General features: G+C 39.8%; 1 protein-coding gene across 1 annotated transcript in view; it reads right to left on the reverse strand.

Moving 5' to 3' along the window:
* Positions 1-10,117: 10,117 nt before the first annotated feature.
* Positions 10,118-22,199, reverse strand: part of LOC111563745 (plasma membrane calcium-transporting ATPase 3-like) — a 33,960-nt gene continuing 21,878 nt past the window's right edge. Inside the window, exons 13-20 of the mRNA XM_023262982.3 lie at positions 21,756-21,843; positions 21,190-21,296; positions 17,112-17,303; positions 16,672-16,885; positions 16,360-16,571; positions 15,203-15,310; positions 13,246-13,428; positions 10,118-10,699 (exon numbers count right to left, since the gene is read on the reverse strand). Of these exons, the coding sequence (XP_023118750.2) occupies positions 10,580-10,699; positions 13,246-13,428; positions 15,203-15,310; positions 16,360-16,571; positions 16,672-16,885; positions 17,112-17,303; positions 21,190-21,296; positions 21,756-21,843 (1,224 nt within the window). The 3' untranslated portion in view covers positions 10,118-10,579. The remainder of the gene's footprint in view (positions 10,700-13,245; positions 13,429-15,202; positions 15,311-16,359; positions 16,572-16,671; positions 16,886-17,111; positions 17,304-21,189; positions 21,297-21,755; positions 21,844-22,199) is intronic.

The raw sequence follows: 22,199 nt of genomic DNA on the forward strand, positions 1-22,199 counted from the left end.
AAAAGTTCATGTCACAAAGCAGAAACAACTGCATCCCAAAGAAACGCCACACAGTTCAATAAAAGAAAATAGTTATCAAATACGTATTATTCATCACTGACTCACTGCAATGACAATGAAGTTTGTGGTATGACACATTTAGATGAATTCTATCACAGCCTTTAATTTACTTAAAAATGTGGACTTTTCTGCTTTTAGTTTACACAGAGGCGGTATACCAGCAGTGGGGTGATTACATAAATTTGCACACAATAGACATCATTCAAGTCAGGCTAAAATCGCTTGCTATTTTTAACTAACTCCCTTCATTCATGGTAAAATCCTGCTTTGGGATTAACCCTGGTGTGAAAAGGGCAACAACGCAGCATCGGTGAGATGTGAGCTCAGCAGCATGAGTTGTGATGACGCTTGCGGGGGAATTAAATGATGGGAAAGGGGCGTAAACAGAAATAGCATAGCTCCGAATGAGCTCCACAGTAAAATGCTTCCTTTCAAACCTACCTTCTATCACACTGTTGATAAAATAGCAACTGGTTCAGTAGTTCTGTACCATATGCAAATTGTGATGTCTGATTGGTTTACAGCCAATTCAGCACGGAGGCTAAACTTAATTAGCATTGATCTAGCAGAGCTCATACTGGTCATCTTACCACGGCAACCAGACACAGCAGACTGAGACCACAATGTGGGGGCACCACACCCCAAGTCTGCAGGGGCCTGAACGTGTGCGTCCACGCCATATCCGGTCACCGTGGGAAACAAATATGTAATATGAGATGAATGATGGCAAGTGGAATCATTAAGCAAATGTTCCCAGCACTGTTTATAGTGTCAAAACTGCCTGGTGAGGCATGGTGAGGGAAGACCTAATGTAGTAATGGTGGTAAAATTGCCTGGAGAGGGATGTCCAAGGTGTAAATAGTGCTGAAAATGCTTGGTGAGTGATGACAGAGGTTGTTATCAGAGGCACAACTGCCTATGGATGGTAAACTGAAATGATGCCAATGATGAAACTGCTTGGGGAGGGATAAGCCTAATTGAAGTTGTTGCCAGTGGTGAAACTACTTGTGCTGGGAGGGCTCAAGGTGGTAATGGTAGTAAAACTGCCTGGGGAGGGATATCTCAAGGTGTTAGCGGAATAAAAAGCATTTCTTACATCAGCTTTATAATCCTTTTACACTTTGACTTGATGCTTCTCTGTAAAGCACTTTGAGTTGCCTTATTGTTGAAATATATGGCAGGGGAGGAAGTGGTTAATATATAGGCAGCTGAGCAGTGTAGGAGTCAGGTCATGGCTTTAATCAATACGAAACAGTTGGAGAAAGTTAGAAAGTGGAGACAGAGAGACGTGGAGGGGGCAGGTAGAGAGGGGATGGGACATAAAGCTCAACTGATTTGAATTCTGTTCATAATTCTCTGCTGGGAGGCTGGTTAGCTGAAGGCGGTGGATGAAGAGAGATGGAATGGAAGAGGGGGAGAAGGGAAGGACAGAATGGGATGGAGTGTTGAGTCTCTGAGGGGGAGGGAAACTGGTAATTAAATACAGCTCGGCTTTAAACAAAAGGGTAGAGAATCAGACAGAATGAATGGAGGACAGACAGAGAGAGAGGGAGCTGCTGATTTACTGCAAATCAAAAACAAGGACAGGCACCATTATCCTCCACACACATTCTGTCCACAGCAGTGGGCAGCGCAGCACCACAGTAATCTGACTACTGCTCCAAGAACTGGTGCCAAGTCAGGCACTGGCTCCAAACTAGCACTGGAACCAGCTCAGTTGAAAAGGGGCCTACAGGAACTCAGCAAACTGGTGCAGCAGAGTGTGAGGCTGTTTCTTTATTAATACATCTGTACTGGTCTTATGCAACAAGTCCTCAGTCAGCAGCATCTCTGCACACCTTCATACTCATCTCATATATTATATATCATATATATTAGGAGTCAGTGTGGTTTAGCTAATGATCCCACTGCCTTTATTTGTCTCCAGTCTCATGTTTTACAGTCAGTGTTCCGCTTTGACTGCTGTTGTATAGAACATGAGCTCCCTCTGCTGGACCCCAACACACTCCAGGATCTGTGCTATCACAGGTGGATGTAAATCAGCTGGAAAAACATCATTTAATTTAAAGGTTTTATTAATTTTTTCCATCTACCACAATCACGTTGTCTGCACCTACCGGTGTCACTCAACTAGCACAAGCCTTGCAGGACAGCATTGAAATGAATAGACTTCCTATGCCAGAGTCATCTGTCAGATTTCTGGAACATGACACTACATTGCTGTTTCCACTGAGCACTGTTGGCCTACAACATTATTTAATGTCTTTTTTCTGGTAAAGTGCTACAGTGGACATTACAGCCACAGGCACACCAAACATCTACGATGCCAACGTGAAGGTTAAAGTGTAACAAATGCATTTACTTGCACTTTGATTAATTTTTAGTAAGGAAAATATTTTGTGTATCATGTTATGGATAGTTGTTATTTCAGGTGTCAAGTCTTAGTCAGGCATTTGGGTTGAGGAGGTAATAGATGTTCAAAAAATGAATTCATAAATTCAGTTTCAACAAACATCCTCACAGAGTTTGTTGACGTGCAGCTCCACCCGTGCACAGCAAAATGAATAAAGAACAGGGGAGAAACACTGAAAAGGAAGATTTGGTGGCAAAAGAAGTCAGTTTCAGCTACAGAGAGGATGTCAACGACAACAAAAAAAAAAAAAAAAAATGGTCTGTCAGCAGTATCTTTCATTGTTGCCACCATACGAGACAACATGAGTCATTTTGACCATTTAAATCCGCACCACGAAGCTCCCAGTGTTGCATCATATGAGAGAGGTTCCAAACTGTGCTTTTTTAACTATTTTTGATGCAGACTTATTCCACTTGTTACGGCCTCTGGATGGCTTGTGGAGAATGGATTGATTTCAGATGGCCGAAGACTGAGCTCCAGATCCCACCTGGCACCTATCAGGAGTGATTAGCCTGGAGCTCCACACCTCCTCCCAGCCCTGATCCTCCACACCTCCCGACCCGTCGGACTGATTCACCACCACAACTCCTCCTCCCACAAGACCCCAGCAATCACCACTCATGGGTTATATGTGCAGCCAAACTCTGTCAGGGCGGCTGGGATTTGATGTGACCAATTCGCCCTGGGGCCTCTTTGTGTTTTTGTGTCTGTTCCTATGTGGTCTGTAGGTTCGGTAGTCACTGAAGAGTGGCTATGGACATTTAGGGCTTCTGTTAGTGGCTGCTAATTCAGTGAGGAGCCACCAGACTTAGTGAAGACCGTGGCTCCTATTAGCAGTCCGCTAACTTCGGTGAGAAGCTATTTGTAACCTGAGTCTTCGCATGCTGTGTGTAAAATGTGTGTGTTTAGAGACACCAGTTTTATTTAGTTAGTTCCGTGGACTACTACATTCTTCTCTGTCTCTGCATTTTTGTTGAAATGACCAGTTTAGAGGGACAAAATGTGACTTCAAGCTGACAGAATCCACAAAAACCCCCAACAAAAACAAGACAAAATATTACAAAAAGTGAGGTTTATTTTAATTTAAAGGAAATACATTTTGTTAACATGCAGGTTTTATATCTGCATGGAAAAATGCTGAAAAGAAACAAGGGAGAGGCACAGAAAAGGAAAATTTGGCTGCAGAAAGAAGCTTGACTTCATAGTTTGTTTAAATCAGCAGCCCGAAGATTCCTGCAAACACTCTGTAATGTGCAATAACTATAATTAGAACTGCATTTTTCTTTATTGTACTGTTTTTATTTCCTGGTACAATGCACATTTTTGCATTTAATACCCATACTTTACTACTTATGTTTATAATTTTAAGACAGATTTTTCAATGATTTTTTTTCTCCTGCAACTGTAAAAACTTTCCCCTCCAGGATCAGTAAAGTTTTTCTAACTCTTTCTAAATATTTCACAGCAAAACTGAAACAACATCAGTTTCTGCAGAACTCACGTGAGCGAATGAACTCCCTCCAACAGCGACGACTGAAGGCAGCGTCTCCGTCCCACTGAGGCCGAGTGGATCAGGATGCTGTCAGAAACAGCAACAGAAGAAGAAGATAAACCATTGGAAACTAATAATAATAATAATAATAATAATAATAATAATAATAATAATAATAATAATAATAAATTTTATTTATAAAGCGCTTTTCCAATAACGCAAAAACGCTGAAACTAAACTCCTCAGATGTTGTTCAGTGAATTGAGCAGCTTTGAATATGAATGTTTCCAAAACGAGATGACAAAATGACAAAAACAAAGATTTAAAAACGAAAACGATTAAATGTGCAGTATGTAGACACAGAATTGTTCCAAAGAGACACTAAACAACAAAAACGAGACACAAAATGTCCACAGAGACATAAAACAACTTAAACGAGACACAAAATGATAAAAACGAGACACAAAATGACAAAAATAAGGCTTAATAAATGGAAATAATTAAATATTTACAGTATGTGGAGACAGAACTGTCCCAAAGAGACACTAAACAACATAATCGAGACAGAAAACAACAAAAACAAGATAGAAAACAATACAAATGATAGACAAAATGTCAAAAACAAGGCTTTAAAAATGAAAATGCTTAATTATCTGTAGTATGTAGATATAGAACTGTCCCAAAGAGACACAAAACAACATAATCAAGATGGAAAACAACAAAGATGAGACACAAAATGTCCACAAAGACACATAAAACAACAGAAACGAGACATGAAATGTCCACAAAGAGACATAAAACAACTTAAACAATATACAAAATGACAAACGTGACACAAAATGACAAAAACGAGACACAAAACAATACAAACAGGACACAAAATGACAAAAACAAGGCTTAACAAATGTAAATAATTAAACATCTACAGTATGTGGAGACAGAACTGTCCCACAGAGACACTAAACTACATAATTGAGACAGAAAATGTCAAGGCCCCGTCCCTGGTCCCTGCATCTCCCCCCACCTGACCTCCCTTTATTCTCCCTGTCTCTCCTTTTTCTGTTTTTCCAGTGTGGACTTTTTTTTGGTCATTTTTTGCAAATAACTAATAAAGAAAATTTTCTTTTTCCAGATTTTTGTAACTTTAACTGTCATTTGAGTTCTCTCTCCTTCCTCGTATTGTTCTGGTTCCATAGAGCTGCAGGACTTTGAATTGAAAAATGAACCATTTAGTTCAGCATTAACACCTCCTCTTCACGTGCTATAAGAACACTCATTTCTATTTTAAGTGAGTGTAGGGTTGTAGTTTAATGTCAAATGTTCCTTTAGTTTCCAGACACATCAGACAACTACTAAAATTCTCCAAACATTAGACCTTTTCCCGTATGTATAAAATATTTTAACCAAATTGTAAACTCAGGTGCAGGTTTACCTGAGAATCTGACTCCTGCAGCTCGATCAGTTGTTTAAACTGATTCTTCTCCATGACCACACGGGCCATTTCAGAACTGGTGATGCATGGAGGACGGCAGCAATGCCTAAACGAAGAAAAAACACCATTATTTACACTGAGAAGTCAATAAATTTAAATAATAAAGCTTCACAGCTGCACTAAGTCACATCCTACATCAGGATCCCCAGACTGACAGGCCTCCAGCTCTTCATGAAGTCTGAGAAAACAATGAAGCAACTTTGAAATTAATGCAAAAAAATAAGAATTAACACAGGTGAAACATCCAAAATAAATCTCTTTCACCTCTTGGCTTCCTCCTCCTTCTTCATCCTTCTCTCAAGTCAGGACACTGTCTCCTGAAGAGAAGCTCATTCCAGTTTCAGAGCCGATCGGTCAAAAATCAGAGCTTTATGGGCGGCTTCGATCAACTCACTGAGCAACGGGAACACAGAAAAATGACATTCAAGATGAGCCTTTAAAAATATCACAGCAGGAGACTGAATGTCTGAGGCAGCTCTGTGCAGGCGTCCATCAAATCAAAAGAGCAAACACACACAGAGTTTACCTGCAGTGATTCAGAAACAGATTTTACAGTAATATTTTGTAAAGTGACTTCAAGGAAACAGTTTAAATCTCAGTGTGGACATGAGTCCTCATAATGTGACTACAGCCGGTCCTCGTTTACATTAAGGAGCTTTATATCCTGGATCGAATTTAGACAAAGTTCTAATTCTGCTCCCAAAGCTTCTTTTATAGAACATACAACAAACAAAAATATGCATATGAAACACAAAATACACACAAAAATCAAAAACAAAGCTTGCTTAAAGGGAATCCTCAGATTTGATGTGTTCATATTTTTTCGGTTGGTCATAACTTTAGTTCTAAATTACTCAAGTTAATTTCCACATTTAATAACACTGTAGGGTCAACCTTAATATTTATTATCATTAGGTAAAGTTGCCTTTTAAATAATCTTTCGTAGGTTTTTTTAGGCTAGGGGCCGTTAACGCAGACTACTGTTTTCTTCGCACATTAGCGCTTTTTTAAAAAAATTATCATTGTAACGGACTGATATTGTTGTAGATGTTGAGGGTTTCAATGTTTATTGTTCAGTTGGAGATTTACCTAATGTCCGTGAACATGCTATGTTTCGTTAGCTCACCTCTGATTGGCTCAGACTCAGCAGTAGTATGTGGAGAACGGCGGCTAATTCTGGAGCGAAGTTCTAGGGTTTTTGTAGTTATTTTGGCTACAGAGTAACCTGTGTGAAGGGTCATTAAACGACCAGAGAATGAGCTAAAGTCTCACCCGTTCATCACAGAGGGTCACTACATTACTATTGTGAAAGTCCGTTGCTCATTAGCTCTGAATACACAGACAGACCATGGATGTTGATCAGGACTTGGGATGGACGTCATCACGTCCAACATGGCGGCTCGGCTGCAAACTTTCTCCGTTTATTTCGAAAACACTTCAGCGAAAAGTATTTCCGAAAGCATTTGAGGCGAGAAATAAATAAGCTGTGCAGTTGCTGAATCTGTCCTCGTTTTAGTTCAACGTGGGCTTGTTTAGACGTTTGAAGAAAGTTTCGCTATGTGTGGGACTTCCGCACGCCGCATCGCATTTGCATAAAGTGGAAGTCGAGTCGACTTTATGCAAATGAGCTGCTGCCAGCTCCAGGGGGACGCACCGGATCGCAGCTCCAAACACACCACAGCCGGACCAGCATGCAACGCAGTGCGTACATAGACAATGAATGGGATGTGGGAAATTGCCGGATCTAGTGGACACGTACCTGGCCTCAACCTGCATCACTGGAAGGTTTTTGTGACGATATAAACCAGGGCTATAGTCCCTGACGCAGTGGCCATGGGATCGAATCTCATGGCCATTTGCTCGTCTCCCCACGTTTCCTGCCACTCTCTACTGTCCTATACATTAAAGCCTAAAAAGGCCAAAAAAAGTACAAACATGGACTTTTCAGATAAAAAGTCTTCTGCACAGTGAGTCCTAGCTGTGCACTTTTCTACCTCACTCTAACAGGGACAGCTGCTACTGAACACAGACTGCTTCTAGTGCTCCCTGATAAAAGAAAAATGTTTCTGCTGGTACCTGCTTAGAAAAAAAAAAAGAATACAGATTTATAATTGTTAAACTTGCTGTTGCTGGGAAGGTTCCTGTTATAAAGTTATGATCATGGCTCTGGACTCTGAGGGTAATTTGTTTTTCTATAACAAGCCAGATAAAACGTTAATGCCCTGGCAGTGGCAAATAGCTATTTGATTATATTAATGTTTAGGTTGAGATTTACAATAAATATTTTAACTGCTACTGTGAAAAGGGAAGACTGCTTTTAAAAACACTTCATTTGTTTAGTGTTTGCAAACCAAATATGATTGCATTTTTGTTCTTATAGCAGTACTTTTAAAATAAAAGTGCAGAATGCACTAGTTTCAAATTCATTAATTTTCTGCATAACAATGTGATTAATTACAGAAAAATCATGCGATTAATCACGATGAGCATTTTAATCATTGCCCAGCACTAATTGTAATATTTAAATAATTCAGGTAAAGTTATATTATACATACCACTGTAGTGTCTTAACCTCGATATCTGAACTTATCTCATATTTTTTGACTGGACAAACACAACCATGTGACCAGTTTGTCTTCTTTGATCAAATAAGAAGGTTTTGGAGAAGAAAAATCCCAAACTACTTGATCTAGATCCAGTCTTTCTTAATAAACTTGTATGAATTTGAGTATATTTTAAAAACCAGTCGACATGTTGTGGTGAATTAAAGGAAGAACTTATAGTCCCAGGAAAGAATCAGCTGCGTGTTCACCTAAAAGGCTGTTGACAAGTTTTTCTGCTTTAACAAAATTCTTGTACAGAGAACAAAACTATCTGGTAATGCAGAAGTCGTCTTTGCTGATATTAGATTTCAGTGGAGCAACCTTGCAGTTAATCAAACTGTGTTAGAGACACACTGATCGTCAGCCTGTCCAGTTATCAGATATTTAGCATTTTTTAAATGATCAGTATCGACATTTACTTAACTAGTTTCTGATGAAGTAAGTTACTTTAAAAATGTGCTTTGTGGCTCGGATGCAGCTTTAACAATCCATCTGTAGTCTCCACTCTGTCAAAACGAGGGCTGCAACTAAGCAGTGTTTTCATTTTAAATCAATAATGTAATAATAAAAAATAAGAAACATGTGGATCATCGTTTGCCAAAGATGAAAATAATGTCCTGTCCACACGTGTTCAGTTTACCGTCACAGAGGAGGAAGGAAACCAGAAAATGATAATGTATAAGAAGCTGCAATCAGAGAATTTAGACTCAAAACAATTAATTATAAGAAGTTAAAAGCTACGTTTTTGTTGCAGTTGTCAACACTGACAGATACATGTTGAAAAGTTAAATAACGGCTTTTTGACAAAATTTTTGTGTTTTTCTAAGTTTTGGCACCAAAATTTGACTTTTCACTGCAAAACATCAGTTCTACATACTGGTTATTGGTCCTCTTGATCTCCAGTAATTTGTATTAACATCGACCTGAAAAATCCCAGAGTCGATCTCTTAAATTTAATGAATGAAAAGACATACAAATCAGCTGACAAACAGGAAAACTTTCGGGACCGAATGATTCCTGACACCAGCAAACAACACACACACTTGGGAAAAATGATGAACACATGCACACTGTTGACAATTTATAATCACACTCAGAGCCAGAATCGGTTCGTCCCCTCGCTGCTCTTCTCACTGCCTGCAATCGTTTTCTATGTGATGAATCTACAGAGGCTGCAGCTGATCACACTGATCTATACGCACCAGCAGATACTCTTCATTATAATTAATAACCCTGCAGTTCAAAGCTCTCTATTACTGAACCACAAGAGAGCTGGAGGCTGAGCACTGAAGCTTAGAGCATGCATGCAACCATCACACACACACACACACACACACACACACACACACACACACACACACACACACACACACACACACACACACACACACACACAGATCTGTTAGCAACTCATCAAGCAGCATGTCTCTTCTGGGTTCATAGACACATGTTCAGAGTTCAAATCTCCATAACGTGCAGGAGGAGAAGCAGCCGGCTGAGAGGGAAGTCATGGAAGATATTAAAAAAGAAGAAAGAGATCAAGAATAAGGCATGGCAGAGGAAGGTGAAGCAGGAAACACATGGATCAGAGTTAGAGGTGGAAACACAGATCAGGTTGTCTTCATATTCATAGTATCTTCTGACTGGGGCAGATTCAGTCCCAATTATTTTTAAACAGGCTGATTTTGTAAAGTAGCTGCTGCTGCATTTCTGTTTTTGTGCCAATAGTTGGTGAGCTTTGGAGGTGTTTGCAGTTCTGAATTGTGCCCAAGTCAAGGCTCACTGTTATATATTTGAGCTCTATAAATAAGATTCACCTCCATCTTCTCATTAAGAAAGACAAAAAAGATGAATTTCACCCCAAATGTGTAACTCTTTCTATAAAAATCTTGTGATGTTCAGCTGCTTTTGTATCATCTAAATGAATGTGATTCTTATCGTTGTTCACTTATTGTTTTCCTGCAGCTGTTTCACGGCTTTATTATCTGTTGTAATTACTGCAAATGCAAACTGATTGTTTCCTGCTGCTGCTTCACATAAAGAGTGCTACACCAGAAAACCATTGAAAGGCTTTTATTGTAAGGGAGCTGTAGACAAAGCAGTTTAGCAGACACTGAGTTGAGAAGAGCTTTGTTAGTGCTGCTACTCTTCAAAAATATACATATATTTCAAAAATATTCAAGAATATACATATCGACATATAAACATGTCACTGAGTTTTAAATCTCGCCTGTAATGTCTTTATCTTAAGATACGTAAGAGTGTCTTTTGTTTTTCCATTTAGCTGCATCTGCTCTCACAGGCTAACTCCATTTGCTGTTTTTCCACTTCTAATATTTTCTACATAACTTGAACACACCAGATACCTGAGATTAGTTAAGAACATGCAGAGGTCTGTTAATGACAGGAGCAGAGGGATGGTAAATCATGCAGTTTGATATTGTTCAAGGAATAGAGTTGAGAGCAGCGAAGCATTCTTCTCGTACTCTTTCCTTTGTTACCGACTCACTGCCTGTAGTCTAAGGGGCAGCAGTGGTGGTGGGGATGGCGTCATTGTGCTTGTTGGCAACGAGCACCTGGCGGAGCCGGGCACTGGGCACCACCGCCTGAGCCTTCTGGAAAGTATTGACCACATCCATCTGAAAGGACAGTCACAGCACACTGTTAGACAGCAGAAACAGAGTGAAAAAGCAGCCAGGAGGAAGAGACTTCTGTCAAGGTTAGAGAAGGTTTACAGCAGGACGTCTGTGTTTGAGAGTCAGTAATCATTTCATGCAGACAGACAGACAGAAGAGAAGGTTCAAGTTGAAGTGCAGCTCTGGAGGGTGAATGTGACAGAAGTGATCTTTTTATAGACAGTCTACAGATATTGTTAGGTGGCAGGAAACACTGGTGGATGCTGATAAGTTCATCAGGACGCTGTCAGAAGTTTGGCCTGACACAGACAACAACAGGTTCAGGTATTTTTAGCAGCAAATATAATCAGACAGCAGTTAAAAAACTCTCAGCTCGTCAGAGATCATCCTGTGGAGAATGGTTTGCTGCACCATAGTATCATTCTGCCAAGGGAAAAAAAAACATTCTGATGTGTTTTTATTTCTAAAAATCAATCACAATAAATTGGGCAGAGCTAAAAAATCAGGATGCACCGACACTGTTCATTCAAAATAGTAATGGAGGGACTATTGGTGGAACCTTTGTTGCAGGGAGGCTAGAACTGTCATTAAAGGGGCTAATTTTGAAATTTTCCGTTGCTGCTCAGAGTTTGTTGTTATTTCTTGTAGTAAAAGGGATTTGAAAAACAGTATCATGTAGATTGTGAAAGGAGAAGAGAACGCTATGAGACATAGGCAGCCGATGACAGGCTCATACCTACAGTCTACATCCGGTGAGTCAGACAAGTTCTTCTCTGGTCACAAAGTTAAACCAAAACTGTCCTCAGTAAGTTACCGAACCTCATATTCAGTATATTAAAATGAATCTGTTCTCTGCATACGGAATAATTCTAAATGTTGTACCTGACCACAGAAATCACTAGCCTTTAGAATAAGGGCTCTTATTATCTCCACTCTGCCCTCATCATTGTGACTGGATCCTAATATGCAAATCATTTGTACAATGAGGAGGTAACCGGAGACTGGAGAAGACCCTGGAGGAAGTGATGCTGCTCTGTGGGACCTACTTAGTATTTGTTAAAACCATATTAACAGGTAAACATGAGGACATAATTTTCATGGCAACATTAGATAATCATGTTTGTCAGGAATTAAAAGATGCATCATGTTGATTTCTGTAGCAGAACTCAGCTCATACGTCTGTGAAGATTCTCATTCATCCAGGTCATAGTAATACTAAGGGGAGAACTCGGGCCATATTAGAGATGGTACTGAAAACTGTTTCCACATGTCAGATGACTTAGCTTTTGACATAAAGAAGACACATCATAAACATTAGGAGGTGCTTCTTGCACTCTTTTTTTCCACAGCTCCCAGTGATGCAGAAAGAAAATGTTAGGTACGGACACACAACAACATGAAAGAGAAACAAAGAAGAGAGGAGGAAGAAGAGGCAGAGATCTGTGCAGGTGAAGATTTTCGAGAGAAAGGGGCAAAATCCATAACCAACGGCTACAGAGCGAAGGGTTGAGAAGAAGTGGAACAATGAGTAAAGAGCTTTTGAACCAGGCTGACGGCACTCGCATGGATAAGTGGCGAGGACAGGAGGAAGAGGAGAAATGTGTCATTTAGAGTGACTGATAAAGTTTCAGCGGTGAGGTGCTGCTTGTACCAATTACTCCACCACTGTGTTGGACTTATGAGGCGTTGAGTGGCACAACGCTGCCCACCAGGATTAGAGAGGAGGAAGACAGGAAGAGGAGTGTGGAGAGATAACAACCTAATTAGCTTGCAGCCTTTCGACTCCTCCCCCTCATCCCCTCATCCTCCCAACGCAGGAGGACGATGGTCTGATATTACAGACACTCAGCCGTGAAGAGAACAGAGCAGCTTCCTTGTTTCTCTGCAGCTTGTCTGATGATGAAGGAGACCTTTGTTTATGCTCTCGCATCACATTTTTGTATGGTTTTGTACGCAGGTCTACGAGTCCACGTCCCTGATTCTGATTGGTGGATGTGCTAAGATCACCAACCGCTGACCACCAATCCAGACAATCATCTCTGCTGCTATTAAAAGTGCTGTCAGAGTGTCTCAATGGTCCGAAGATTTGTTTGAATTCATGAGACACTATATTATATACACATTCTGACACTTTTTAGAGTCAGGTTTCTTCTTCATATTTGCTATTAATATTGGTTTATTGTGTCAGTTTATTGTCTTGATAAAACACAATGTCTCTGCTGGGACAGTTTGGCTTCTTTTCCACCCCTCAGTTTAGTGGATGATCCTCTAGGAGCTGAATTCAAAAGTTTGTTGTTTTGCTTTCAGAAATTTATCTGAAAGATTGTACAGCTTTACACAACAATTCACCAATGGGACAAGTTACCAAAAACAAAGAAGTTACAGCATAACATCAACAACAGTAAGACCAGAAAGTTCTAATTCTTCCCTGTGGGGACTCCTGAGTTAGCAGGGCAACAGTTTCTGCCTTCATGAACACCAACCTGGTGAGGTGAAACGAGAAGTGAAGTTAGTGGTAAAGCTGGACCTGAGTGTTTGTGTGGTCATACCTGAGTCTGGATGCGGTTCAGGCCTCTGACCCAGAGGACATGGCCTCTCCTCAGCTCCATCTCGGCATCGTCAATCTCATTGGCGCCCTTCGTCAGCTCCTCCTTGTGGATGTCTTTCTTTTTGATACCTTGACCCGCCACTTTTAGGAACTTCAGGTGGTGCACTGGGATGTCCGAGATCAGCTGAAGTTCACAAAAAAAAAAAAAAAAGAATCAATATGTACATTTTCTACAGTTTAAGCACAAACTGAAAATAATGAGGCTCTGCATATTATAGATATTTCATTATTTACATTCTCACAGCTTCTACACACTTTTCCTCTCTACTCTGCACATCAGCTGTAGAAAGATGTTTCACCATGCTGAATATATCTTTAACAACTTGCTCTTCTATTCACTGTTTCTGAGACAATGCTGCTTTTATCAGTCCAGTAGGTTTGATTTTCCTCTAAGTCTCTCTTGATGTCTCTTTTCTGTGGAATCACTGGAACTCAGTATTTTTTCCTGTTGGTCACAGCTTAGCCAGTCATGGAGAATCTGTTTGTGATCAGGAACTCAGATTTTAGTTTTACAGGATCTGGCATGAGTTCTTTAACTGTATTAACCTTCTGCATGCAAATATCTGAAGGCAGGTTTAAAAGGCATACTATATTTAAAAAGAAAACAAAAATAGTACATATTTACACCATTTATCACATCTAAAAACTGTAAAAAGAGAGAAAAAAAGAAAGACTCATTAGGTTTTCAACCTTTTGCTGTCCTGGTGCTGTTCCATCAGAAATATTAACCAAATCTAAACTTAACAGTGTGACATTTTATCGAAAATATTTTATTTTACAATTCACATTTTAAATTTTGCTAATAATAAATCATTTGCTCTGACCAGATTCCCAAAAAAAACAACTCTTTGTCATGACTCCAAGTTAGCTGGTATCAACAGTCGCATGACAAAAATTCGGGGAGATTTGCAGCTGAACTGCAGGCAGTGTTTACTGAAGTATAGAGGAGGCAAGTTGGAATTATTGTAAAAAAGAAAAAGAATTCAAAGGAGAGAAATCCTGCACACTGTAATTAGCTTTATTCCGTTTTATGCTCACATATTTATAATATAAATAACATACTCATCTAATGTACTTGTATATTGAATTTGTATTATGTTGTATTTCATATACTGTTTAACTGCTGTTTAATTGCTTTTTCATTGATAAATTAAAGGTGGAGTCTGTCATTCTGAAGAATTATTGGGCTGCACTGATTCATGGTGTGCAGATCAGTCTGACCCACTTTATTTCTTGTACAGATCTTTTTTACTGCACACAGAACAAGCAGGTTGCAGACTGTGAGAAGATATTCACAGAAATTGACAAAATGTGTCTTGAATCAGTGTCGCTGACCCCTCCTTTAAAAAGAGGAGAGACACACCCTGCTAGAGCTGCACATCAGCTTTTTATAATTCTGTCACCTCCGCCGTCAGTCTGTTAGAAACAAAAGGTGCTTTACCTCTAAAATAAACCACAGAAGTCAGATCAGTCTCTTTCTGTCAGCATCTTTCTGTCTCTGTTCTCAGTCTTTGGCCTACAACTGAACCCAGCAGGCCTCTCATGACTGAACTTTTTTTCTTCTATATTATAACATATGCCTTCTAAGCCTGTGTGCTAACCGGATAATGCATATGATGATGTGATTATCCACAGAAGGACTGACACGTTGGGTCTGTTTTCCCCCGGTGTTCGTAAATAGGAGTCGCACTGCTTTCATGTGCTGAGTTCATTACAATGGCAATGATTGTGATGGCAACGCTGCAGCAGTGTGACAGGCAACAGTTTGCTGCCACAAACCTCATGTATCCACCTCTTCATCCTCTCCTCAGTACATGCTATTTGTTCTCAGAAGTCACACTAATATTTCATGTTTGGCTGTTTGTTCAGAGCAGAACCAACTGTGGTTTTGGTCTCACCTGTCCCCATAGCAGCTCCCCCGCACCGATGAGCACACACCACACCCACTGTATGATGGTCAGAGGCTTGCAGGAGAATGGCTCCCCTCCAAACTCAACAATGATGATCTGTGAATGAAAAGAAACTCTGAGTGTACAGTCTTAAAGGATTAGACTGGTGATATTTGATACTGTTTTCTTGCCAACAAAACTAACAATGATCCTGCTAAAATGGACCATCTGTGTTTCCATAGCCGGACACAACTTGTTCCTCTGTGAGAAAGAACCCAGAGACACTTTCCTGCCGCAACAAATACTCACTCCAGCTCCAAGTATGTGATAATCTGCATCTGAAAGTAGTCCTCAACAAGGCAGTATTCCTCCCTGTTTGCTCAAAGCTGCAGTGATGTGTTTTAGGAAATAGCTGATGTATTTGTGAGCTGTTCTTAGATGTGCGACTGCAGTGCTAACTGGTGCCACAGGCAGGTCAAGGATTTCATTAAAAATTAAAGAGATGTTGCTGGTTTTGGCTCAAAGAAACACTTTGCAATTCTTTGTTCAGTTCGCACCATCAAAATGAATCACATGGAAACTGGGTTTGAAAATTTTATCACCTTTTTTTTTAAGTACTAGACAAACGTATAACTGTCTCTTTAATTTTTAATTGCTCATGAATGGGTTGTTGCTTCAGAGTTTTCAAAAAGGTATTTGAAGGTTGCTGCTCTGTTTAATCTGAACAACAACAATAACACACTTTGTCCTGAAGCTGCAGCCTGAGTGCTGTTCCCAAAAAACGAAAAGTCATTTTGTCCTGTCCCTGACTTCAGGCTGACCATCAGCCCTGTGTAGACAGCACATCATCAGCTACCATAGTGTTTGGTAAGGAGAGTTTGTTTAGCAACATTGTCGTTTGGGTTCTTCTCCTCTTCTGCTTCCTTTGATACGCTTATCATTATTTCTATTTTATACTCTACTTAGACTTCTTGATACTTTTTTCGTAGTCTAAATACCAGCACAATTTCTCCCTTTAATTTTTCTACCAACATAATTTGCAAGATACTTTGCTCATTAGCTTCCTTATTTTTCAGCAATGTATGTGAGCAACTGCATGCCTTAAATAAAATATCTCCGTCTGTCTGTCTGTCTATCTAGACAGACATGATAGCATAATTAGTTACCTGCAGGAAGAAGGTTCCTAGTACAACACTGCAGAAGATGAGGTTCTTGTGGACGCCCTCGAACACGTTCCTCTCTCCGTGGATCTTCCTGGCGTTGATTTCGTTGAAAAGCTGCATCATGACAAATGCGTTGAACACAATGGTGTAGTGGACCGATGGTGGGGAGTGCAGGGGAGCATTGCGGCCACTGTTGATATTGAACAATTTCTCACCTGAGAAGTAATGAAAGAAAAGAACCATAAAGTGAATCTAAAATCTTCTATAATTACACAGATGTCTCTAAACTTGGATGGAGGATTCCTCGGAGCTCACCAGCAAAGAGCAGGGTAAAGACGATGACCAACTGGTACACAGCATGGCCCAGGATGTTCTTCATCATGGTTGTGGAGATGAGAGGTTTGTCACGGCCATATGGTTCGCGCAGCAGAAGAGACTCGGTGGGTTGCTCAGTGGCCAGAGCTAGAGAGGCCAGAGTGTCCATGATGAGGTTGACCCACAGCATCTGAACGGCCTTCAGGGGAGAGTCCTGCAGGACAAGGAGCAGACATCAGCAGTTTAGTTTTATTCTTTTTTGCGTCTACACTTTCACAAATCAAACATGTGCCGATGTGATATGAGCAAATTATTCCTTTGATATTGAATAATTTTCAACCTGCTAAATTCCCTCTTCACCTTAGTTCCCCTAGAGAATATTTGTGTCGTTGAATTAGCTTTCTTGCTATAAGGTATTCACTTTAAAAGTGAGTTTTTACCTGTGTGATGCAGGCGCCGGTGAACGCCACAATCACGGCCACCACGTTGACGGTCAGCTGGAACTGGAGGAACTTGGAGATGCTGTCGTAAACGTTTCTCCCCCACATGATGGCCTTGACAATACTGTTGAAGTTGTCGTCAGTCAGGATGATATCAGATGCTTCTTTGGCTACATCTGTGCCAGCGATTCCCTGATACGAAGCAGAGATGGAAAATCAGAACAAGCAAGTCAGCAACTGGTTAAGTGTGATGATGTTCTATATTTGTCTGACAGTCACTCAATGAAAAAAACACAATCTGTCCTACTAACAAGTATTATTCATCCAAACCTTGTGAACATGTGCGAACAGCTAGAAGATGTTAAATGATACTATATATTTGTTGATTCCTTTAAAGATTCACGTCTTTGGTACGAGGTGAAGGGCTTGGAGTAAAACCAGGTGGGGTCAGAAAGTACTGAGATGAACATGGTCAGTCCATGAAAAAGCAATCATTGCCCTCCCATCTTAGAGAATTAAACTGCAGCAATTTTGCTGTTGAAACTATGATATATCCCATAATATTAAAGCTTAAGGTTTGCTATAGGAAAAATGAACAAAAAACTGATTTTGTGTGTAGATTGTGACATCTGGAGTACATAAAAAAACTGATTTGCTTGCAGTTTTTAACAGAACTCAAGTGTTTGCTGAACTGATGAAGTTATGACCCTCAAAAATAATTGAAAATAAAATAAAACAAAAAGTTTGAAATTTGGACCCACCTCAATGTTCTTCAAGTAAATCTGGAAATATGGAGTATGAAAGTGAAACTTTGCATGGCTTCATTAAATGCACTAAAGTTATTGTGGATGAATTTCTTAGACTTGGTTGATTTTATACGGACTGGCCCAGATAAGATTTGCTGACAGTAAGAATTAAATGTCACTGCAGGGAGCAGCATCATCTTTCTGTTCTCAGTCCACTAATCTATCTCTCCTTGGGTTTTAGGCAGCGCTCTGAGATTACCATCACAAGTACAAACTTTATGTCTTGTCCCCCAGAAGTTTACTATTACATCCAAAAACAAATATATTTGACGTAAGAGTACTAACGTGTGTACTGAGGTTTCAGTCAGAACATAAAACTGATTTGTACTTGATGTGTTCCAACCATGATGATCACAAACCTACAAAGTGTTTAAAAGATAAATCTGAGCAATCATAAAATGATTAATAATGGAGGACAGTGGAATAATATGTTTCTTTCTCCTACACATAATAAATCGATTTCACTTTCCACTGACTGGCACTCAGCAACATCCAAACTGAAATTAAAAGGTCAAAAGAAGATATGGCTTCACTTTAATGAGTCCCAGTGGCCACGAGCCAGAAATGCTGAGGATTGAGACTAAACTAAACTAAACTAAACTAAACATGCATTCAGGCATCAGCTGAGAGCAGCAGAACTCTGGTTTACCACAGCTAACCGACACCAAACTGCTGACCTGAGGCAGAGATGGTTTCCTGAGAGGTGGACAAGCGATTATCTTTGTGTGAATTAAATGTGACTGCTTCCAGTCTCGCCTGCAGGAGAAAGCTGCTGTTCTCTAGAAGTACAACTTCAGCAGCATTATTCTGTTGAACTTGCTGAACAGTATGACAGGTACAAAGGATCAGAGACAGGAAGTCCACATACTCAGCTTCAGAGTTTAAACTGTAATCTGTAGACTCTTTTTCATCTCATGTTCAAGAGGAGTACAATGAGACCGACGACCACCAGGAGATTTGAATTTAAAACCACATCATAATGCAGCTAAAGTGCCAAAGCTCTGAGTGAAAATATGCTGCGCGGCTCAACTGAGGCAGGGATGAAAATAAAACACAGTCTGTCCTGTGTTAACAGTAACTGTAAAGAACCTGCTGCAGCTCTCTACACAGTCAGATCCTGCCAAACAGATGGAGCTGGATTGCTCTCTGTTTTCCAGCTAAACAGGTAATAATTGAACAGGGACACAAACTGAAAATACTCCAAATGAGACACATTCTGACTGAAAGGTCACTGCTTTAAATCCACAGATTGCACTAGTGGTGATACAGTTTAGCAGCGTGGAGGAGACTCTGGTGTTCAGATGACTTTCCTCAGTAAATAAAGGTCACAACAACACTCAGGAGTCAGTGGATGTTAGTGAGCTTCAGGGTTCTGTTGTGTGTCTTTATTCGATCAGTGTTGGTGATAACATCAGCAGACTAGTTGCTCAGTGCAACTCTTTTGGTTCTGAAGCCAATTTCACACTTTAACAACAAATATCACCAGCAGCAGATTCCATCATTATTGACAAACAGTAACAGTACGCTAAGTGAAGGTTTCATTCAGTCTCATTGTGTCTGCAGTATTTCTGAGATAAACTAGGAGCTATGACTGAATTTCAGCCTTTAAATCCTCACAGATCACAAATGTCTTCTTTGCAGGCTTACATGTCATATATCATTAATTTTCCAAAGTATGGTGGGATCCTCAGAAGTGTCATCATTTGACATATGAATTGTCTAGGTGCTCTAGAAAAGTTTTCTAGAACCAACAACAAAATGTGCATAGTAAGTTAATGAACAGAGAGTTCATGAAGTAGGGAGTCTCGGCTGTGTCCTAAAATACGTAAAACAAAAGTATTTTCATGGATTTGTTATTCTTGCTCTTTTTTCTCTTCTTCTGACATTAATTTGGGATTAGCTAAACATTTGACACCACAGTTCCCATCATGCTTTGGGTGATGTAAACAGGAAATGTATTGGTTCCAGTAAGTGATTCAGTTAGTTGTGCACAAAATATAGGACCTGATTGCCCAATGAAGTAAGATTCCCAGTGTGTTTAGCCTTAGATTAGTTTTCAATATCATGCCGGTGGCTCTCTTTAACTGGTTAGATCATCACAGTAACTTATGCTGCACAGCTAGCCTGCCCCAGAAGAGGTTCTGTTCAGAGTTTGGGATTTAAATCAGCTGTAAGAAGCATCTCTCTTCTATCATTTCTGGTCCTGAATTATACAGATTTTCAGCTGAGGTTTTATCTGTAAACCTAGTGAGCTATACATTAGTAATTTCACTGAGTGAAGCTATTCATTTAAGGCAGGATAACTGGATGTTGCCATGGTGACCTACATGCATTCAGTTTCTTTCATTGTGGGACAGATTCAGACCTAAAAGTCTCAGAGCTCTAATGTGAAGCTGTAAGTTAGAAATAAGCTGAGATTCACTGAGTGAGAAAATATATTTTCTTATACTACAAACAGTTTTCTATCAGCATTCCTTTCTCAACTCTTCTACAGCAACAGTGCTGCTTTCTACCGTAATAACTTTTACAATCTTTACTGCTGTCCATATTAACAACCTGATCTTCCAACTGAAGGAGGCAACACACTGTTGGTCCATTTTGTGGCTGAAGAAGAGGCGCAATCTGTTATGGAGCAGCTCAGACCCGTATAGAAACTGTACTATTATAATTATTGAAATAACATTTGAAGCTAATTATTTTTTTACTGTAAAATTGAAGACTAATAGATGCAATCCTCAGCTTACAAAATTGTTAGCAGTGATGTACTGTACATGTATGCAAATTGTACTAATTAGGATTAAAGATGCAAAATCACTGGAATATGATGAAGGACTGAGACCAAGGTTTAGGATTTGGACGTGGTATTGATACATTAATTAATGTTTAAGACAAGAGAACAAGTTATAATCTATAAAAGAAACAGAATCAGTCCTCTGTATGCTGATCTGTGGAAAACATAGGCAGTAACATGGTGGCAGAGTTGGATTCCACTGATGAGCTGACGCAGCCAAGCTCAGCATTCACTGATCTACTATTCCATTTCACAACTATCTTAATGAATCCACCGCTTTAAACTCAAAACTTATTGTGGATGGCGCTCAGAGAAAATACCTATTTCATGGCTGCATTAGAAATGTGATTAAGTCAAAGGTTTATTTTTTTTCTTTTGGTAATGATGCAGAGAGAAACTGAGGCAGCAGATGAGTGACACAGCCGAGAGCTGTGGAACAAAGACGACTAAAATTAAAGGTGGAAAATGAAGTGGTAGTTACCATGGCAAAGCCAACATCAGCTGTCTTGAGGGCCGGGCCGTCGTTGGTGCCGTCTCCTGTCACTGCTACCACCTCTCGGGTTTCACCCACTGTGCTGTCAATGATGCCTGATCAGCAGAAACAAAACAAGGGAATCTCTGGTTCAGGGAGTGTAAGAATAGTTTAGGACACATGGAACGTTCATTTACTGTAGTCTAGTTAGAGTTTGACCAATATGACATTTAGTTTACGACCATGTGAAAGTCACCATGTGCATAAAGACGAGTGAATGTGAAAGCAGCAATCCAACACACTAAAAGTCAAACATCAAACTACATTAAACCTGAAGGTGGGTTTGAAAGGCAGATTTTGAACTTTTAGGTGATGCTTGAACTACTCATCTGTGTACCTGTGTTGAAATGTTGGTCATGTTGTTTCCATTTTATTACATGTATGTAAAATTAGCAATTATGGAAAATGAGCCTCAGTTTTCGATCTCTCAATTCTCTCTCCTTCTAGCCATGGTTGTGCAGGACTTCATATTGCATTGAGAACACAGAGTTAAATCTCTGCCAGAATGAACCCACCTTTGACCAGAGTGTGTTTATCTGTTGGAGATGAACGAGCCAGAACTCGCAGTTTGGGCCAAACTTCGTCCAGACGCTCCTGCTCCACCTAGAAAACATGCAGTAAAAGGCTTTTTACACAACAAATTTTATACTAAATATACCACTAGACACCAAATACTGCCAAAATATAACCTGTCTCTGGAATAAAAGTATCAAGGCCTAGTTTTTACAGAGAGCCCTGCTGTAAGTGAACCAGTACCTCCGCAGTTGTCTTAAATTTTCAGCACAGACAAGAAATTTTTACTTTAGCAAATAAAACAATAAATAACTTAGAGTAAAGATGAATTAATTTTTACCTAATCAGTTGAAAATGTAAACCTAAAAATTATATCCTGTATATAGGTGTAAACCTAGTGAGCTATACATTAGTAATTTCACTGAGTGAAGCTATTCATTTAAGGC

This window comes from Amphiprion ocellaris, chromosome 5 (assembly GCF_022539595.1).
Source record: "Amphiprion ocellaris isolate individual 3 ecotype Okinawa chromosome 5, ASM2253959v1, whole genome shotgun sequence".
Classification (NCBI taxonomy): Eukaryota; Metazoa; Chordata; class Actinopteri; family Pomacentridae; genus Amphiprion; species Amphiprion ocellaris.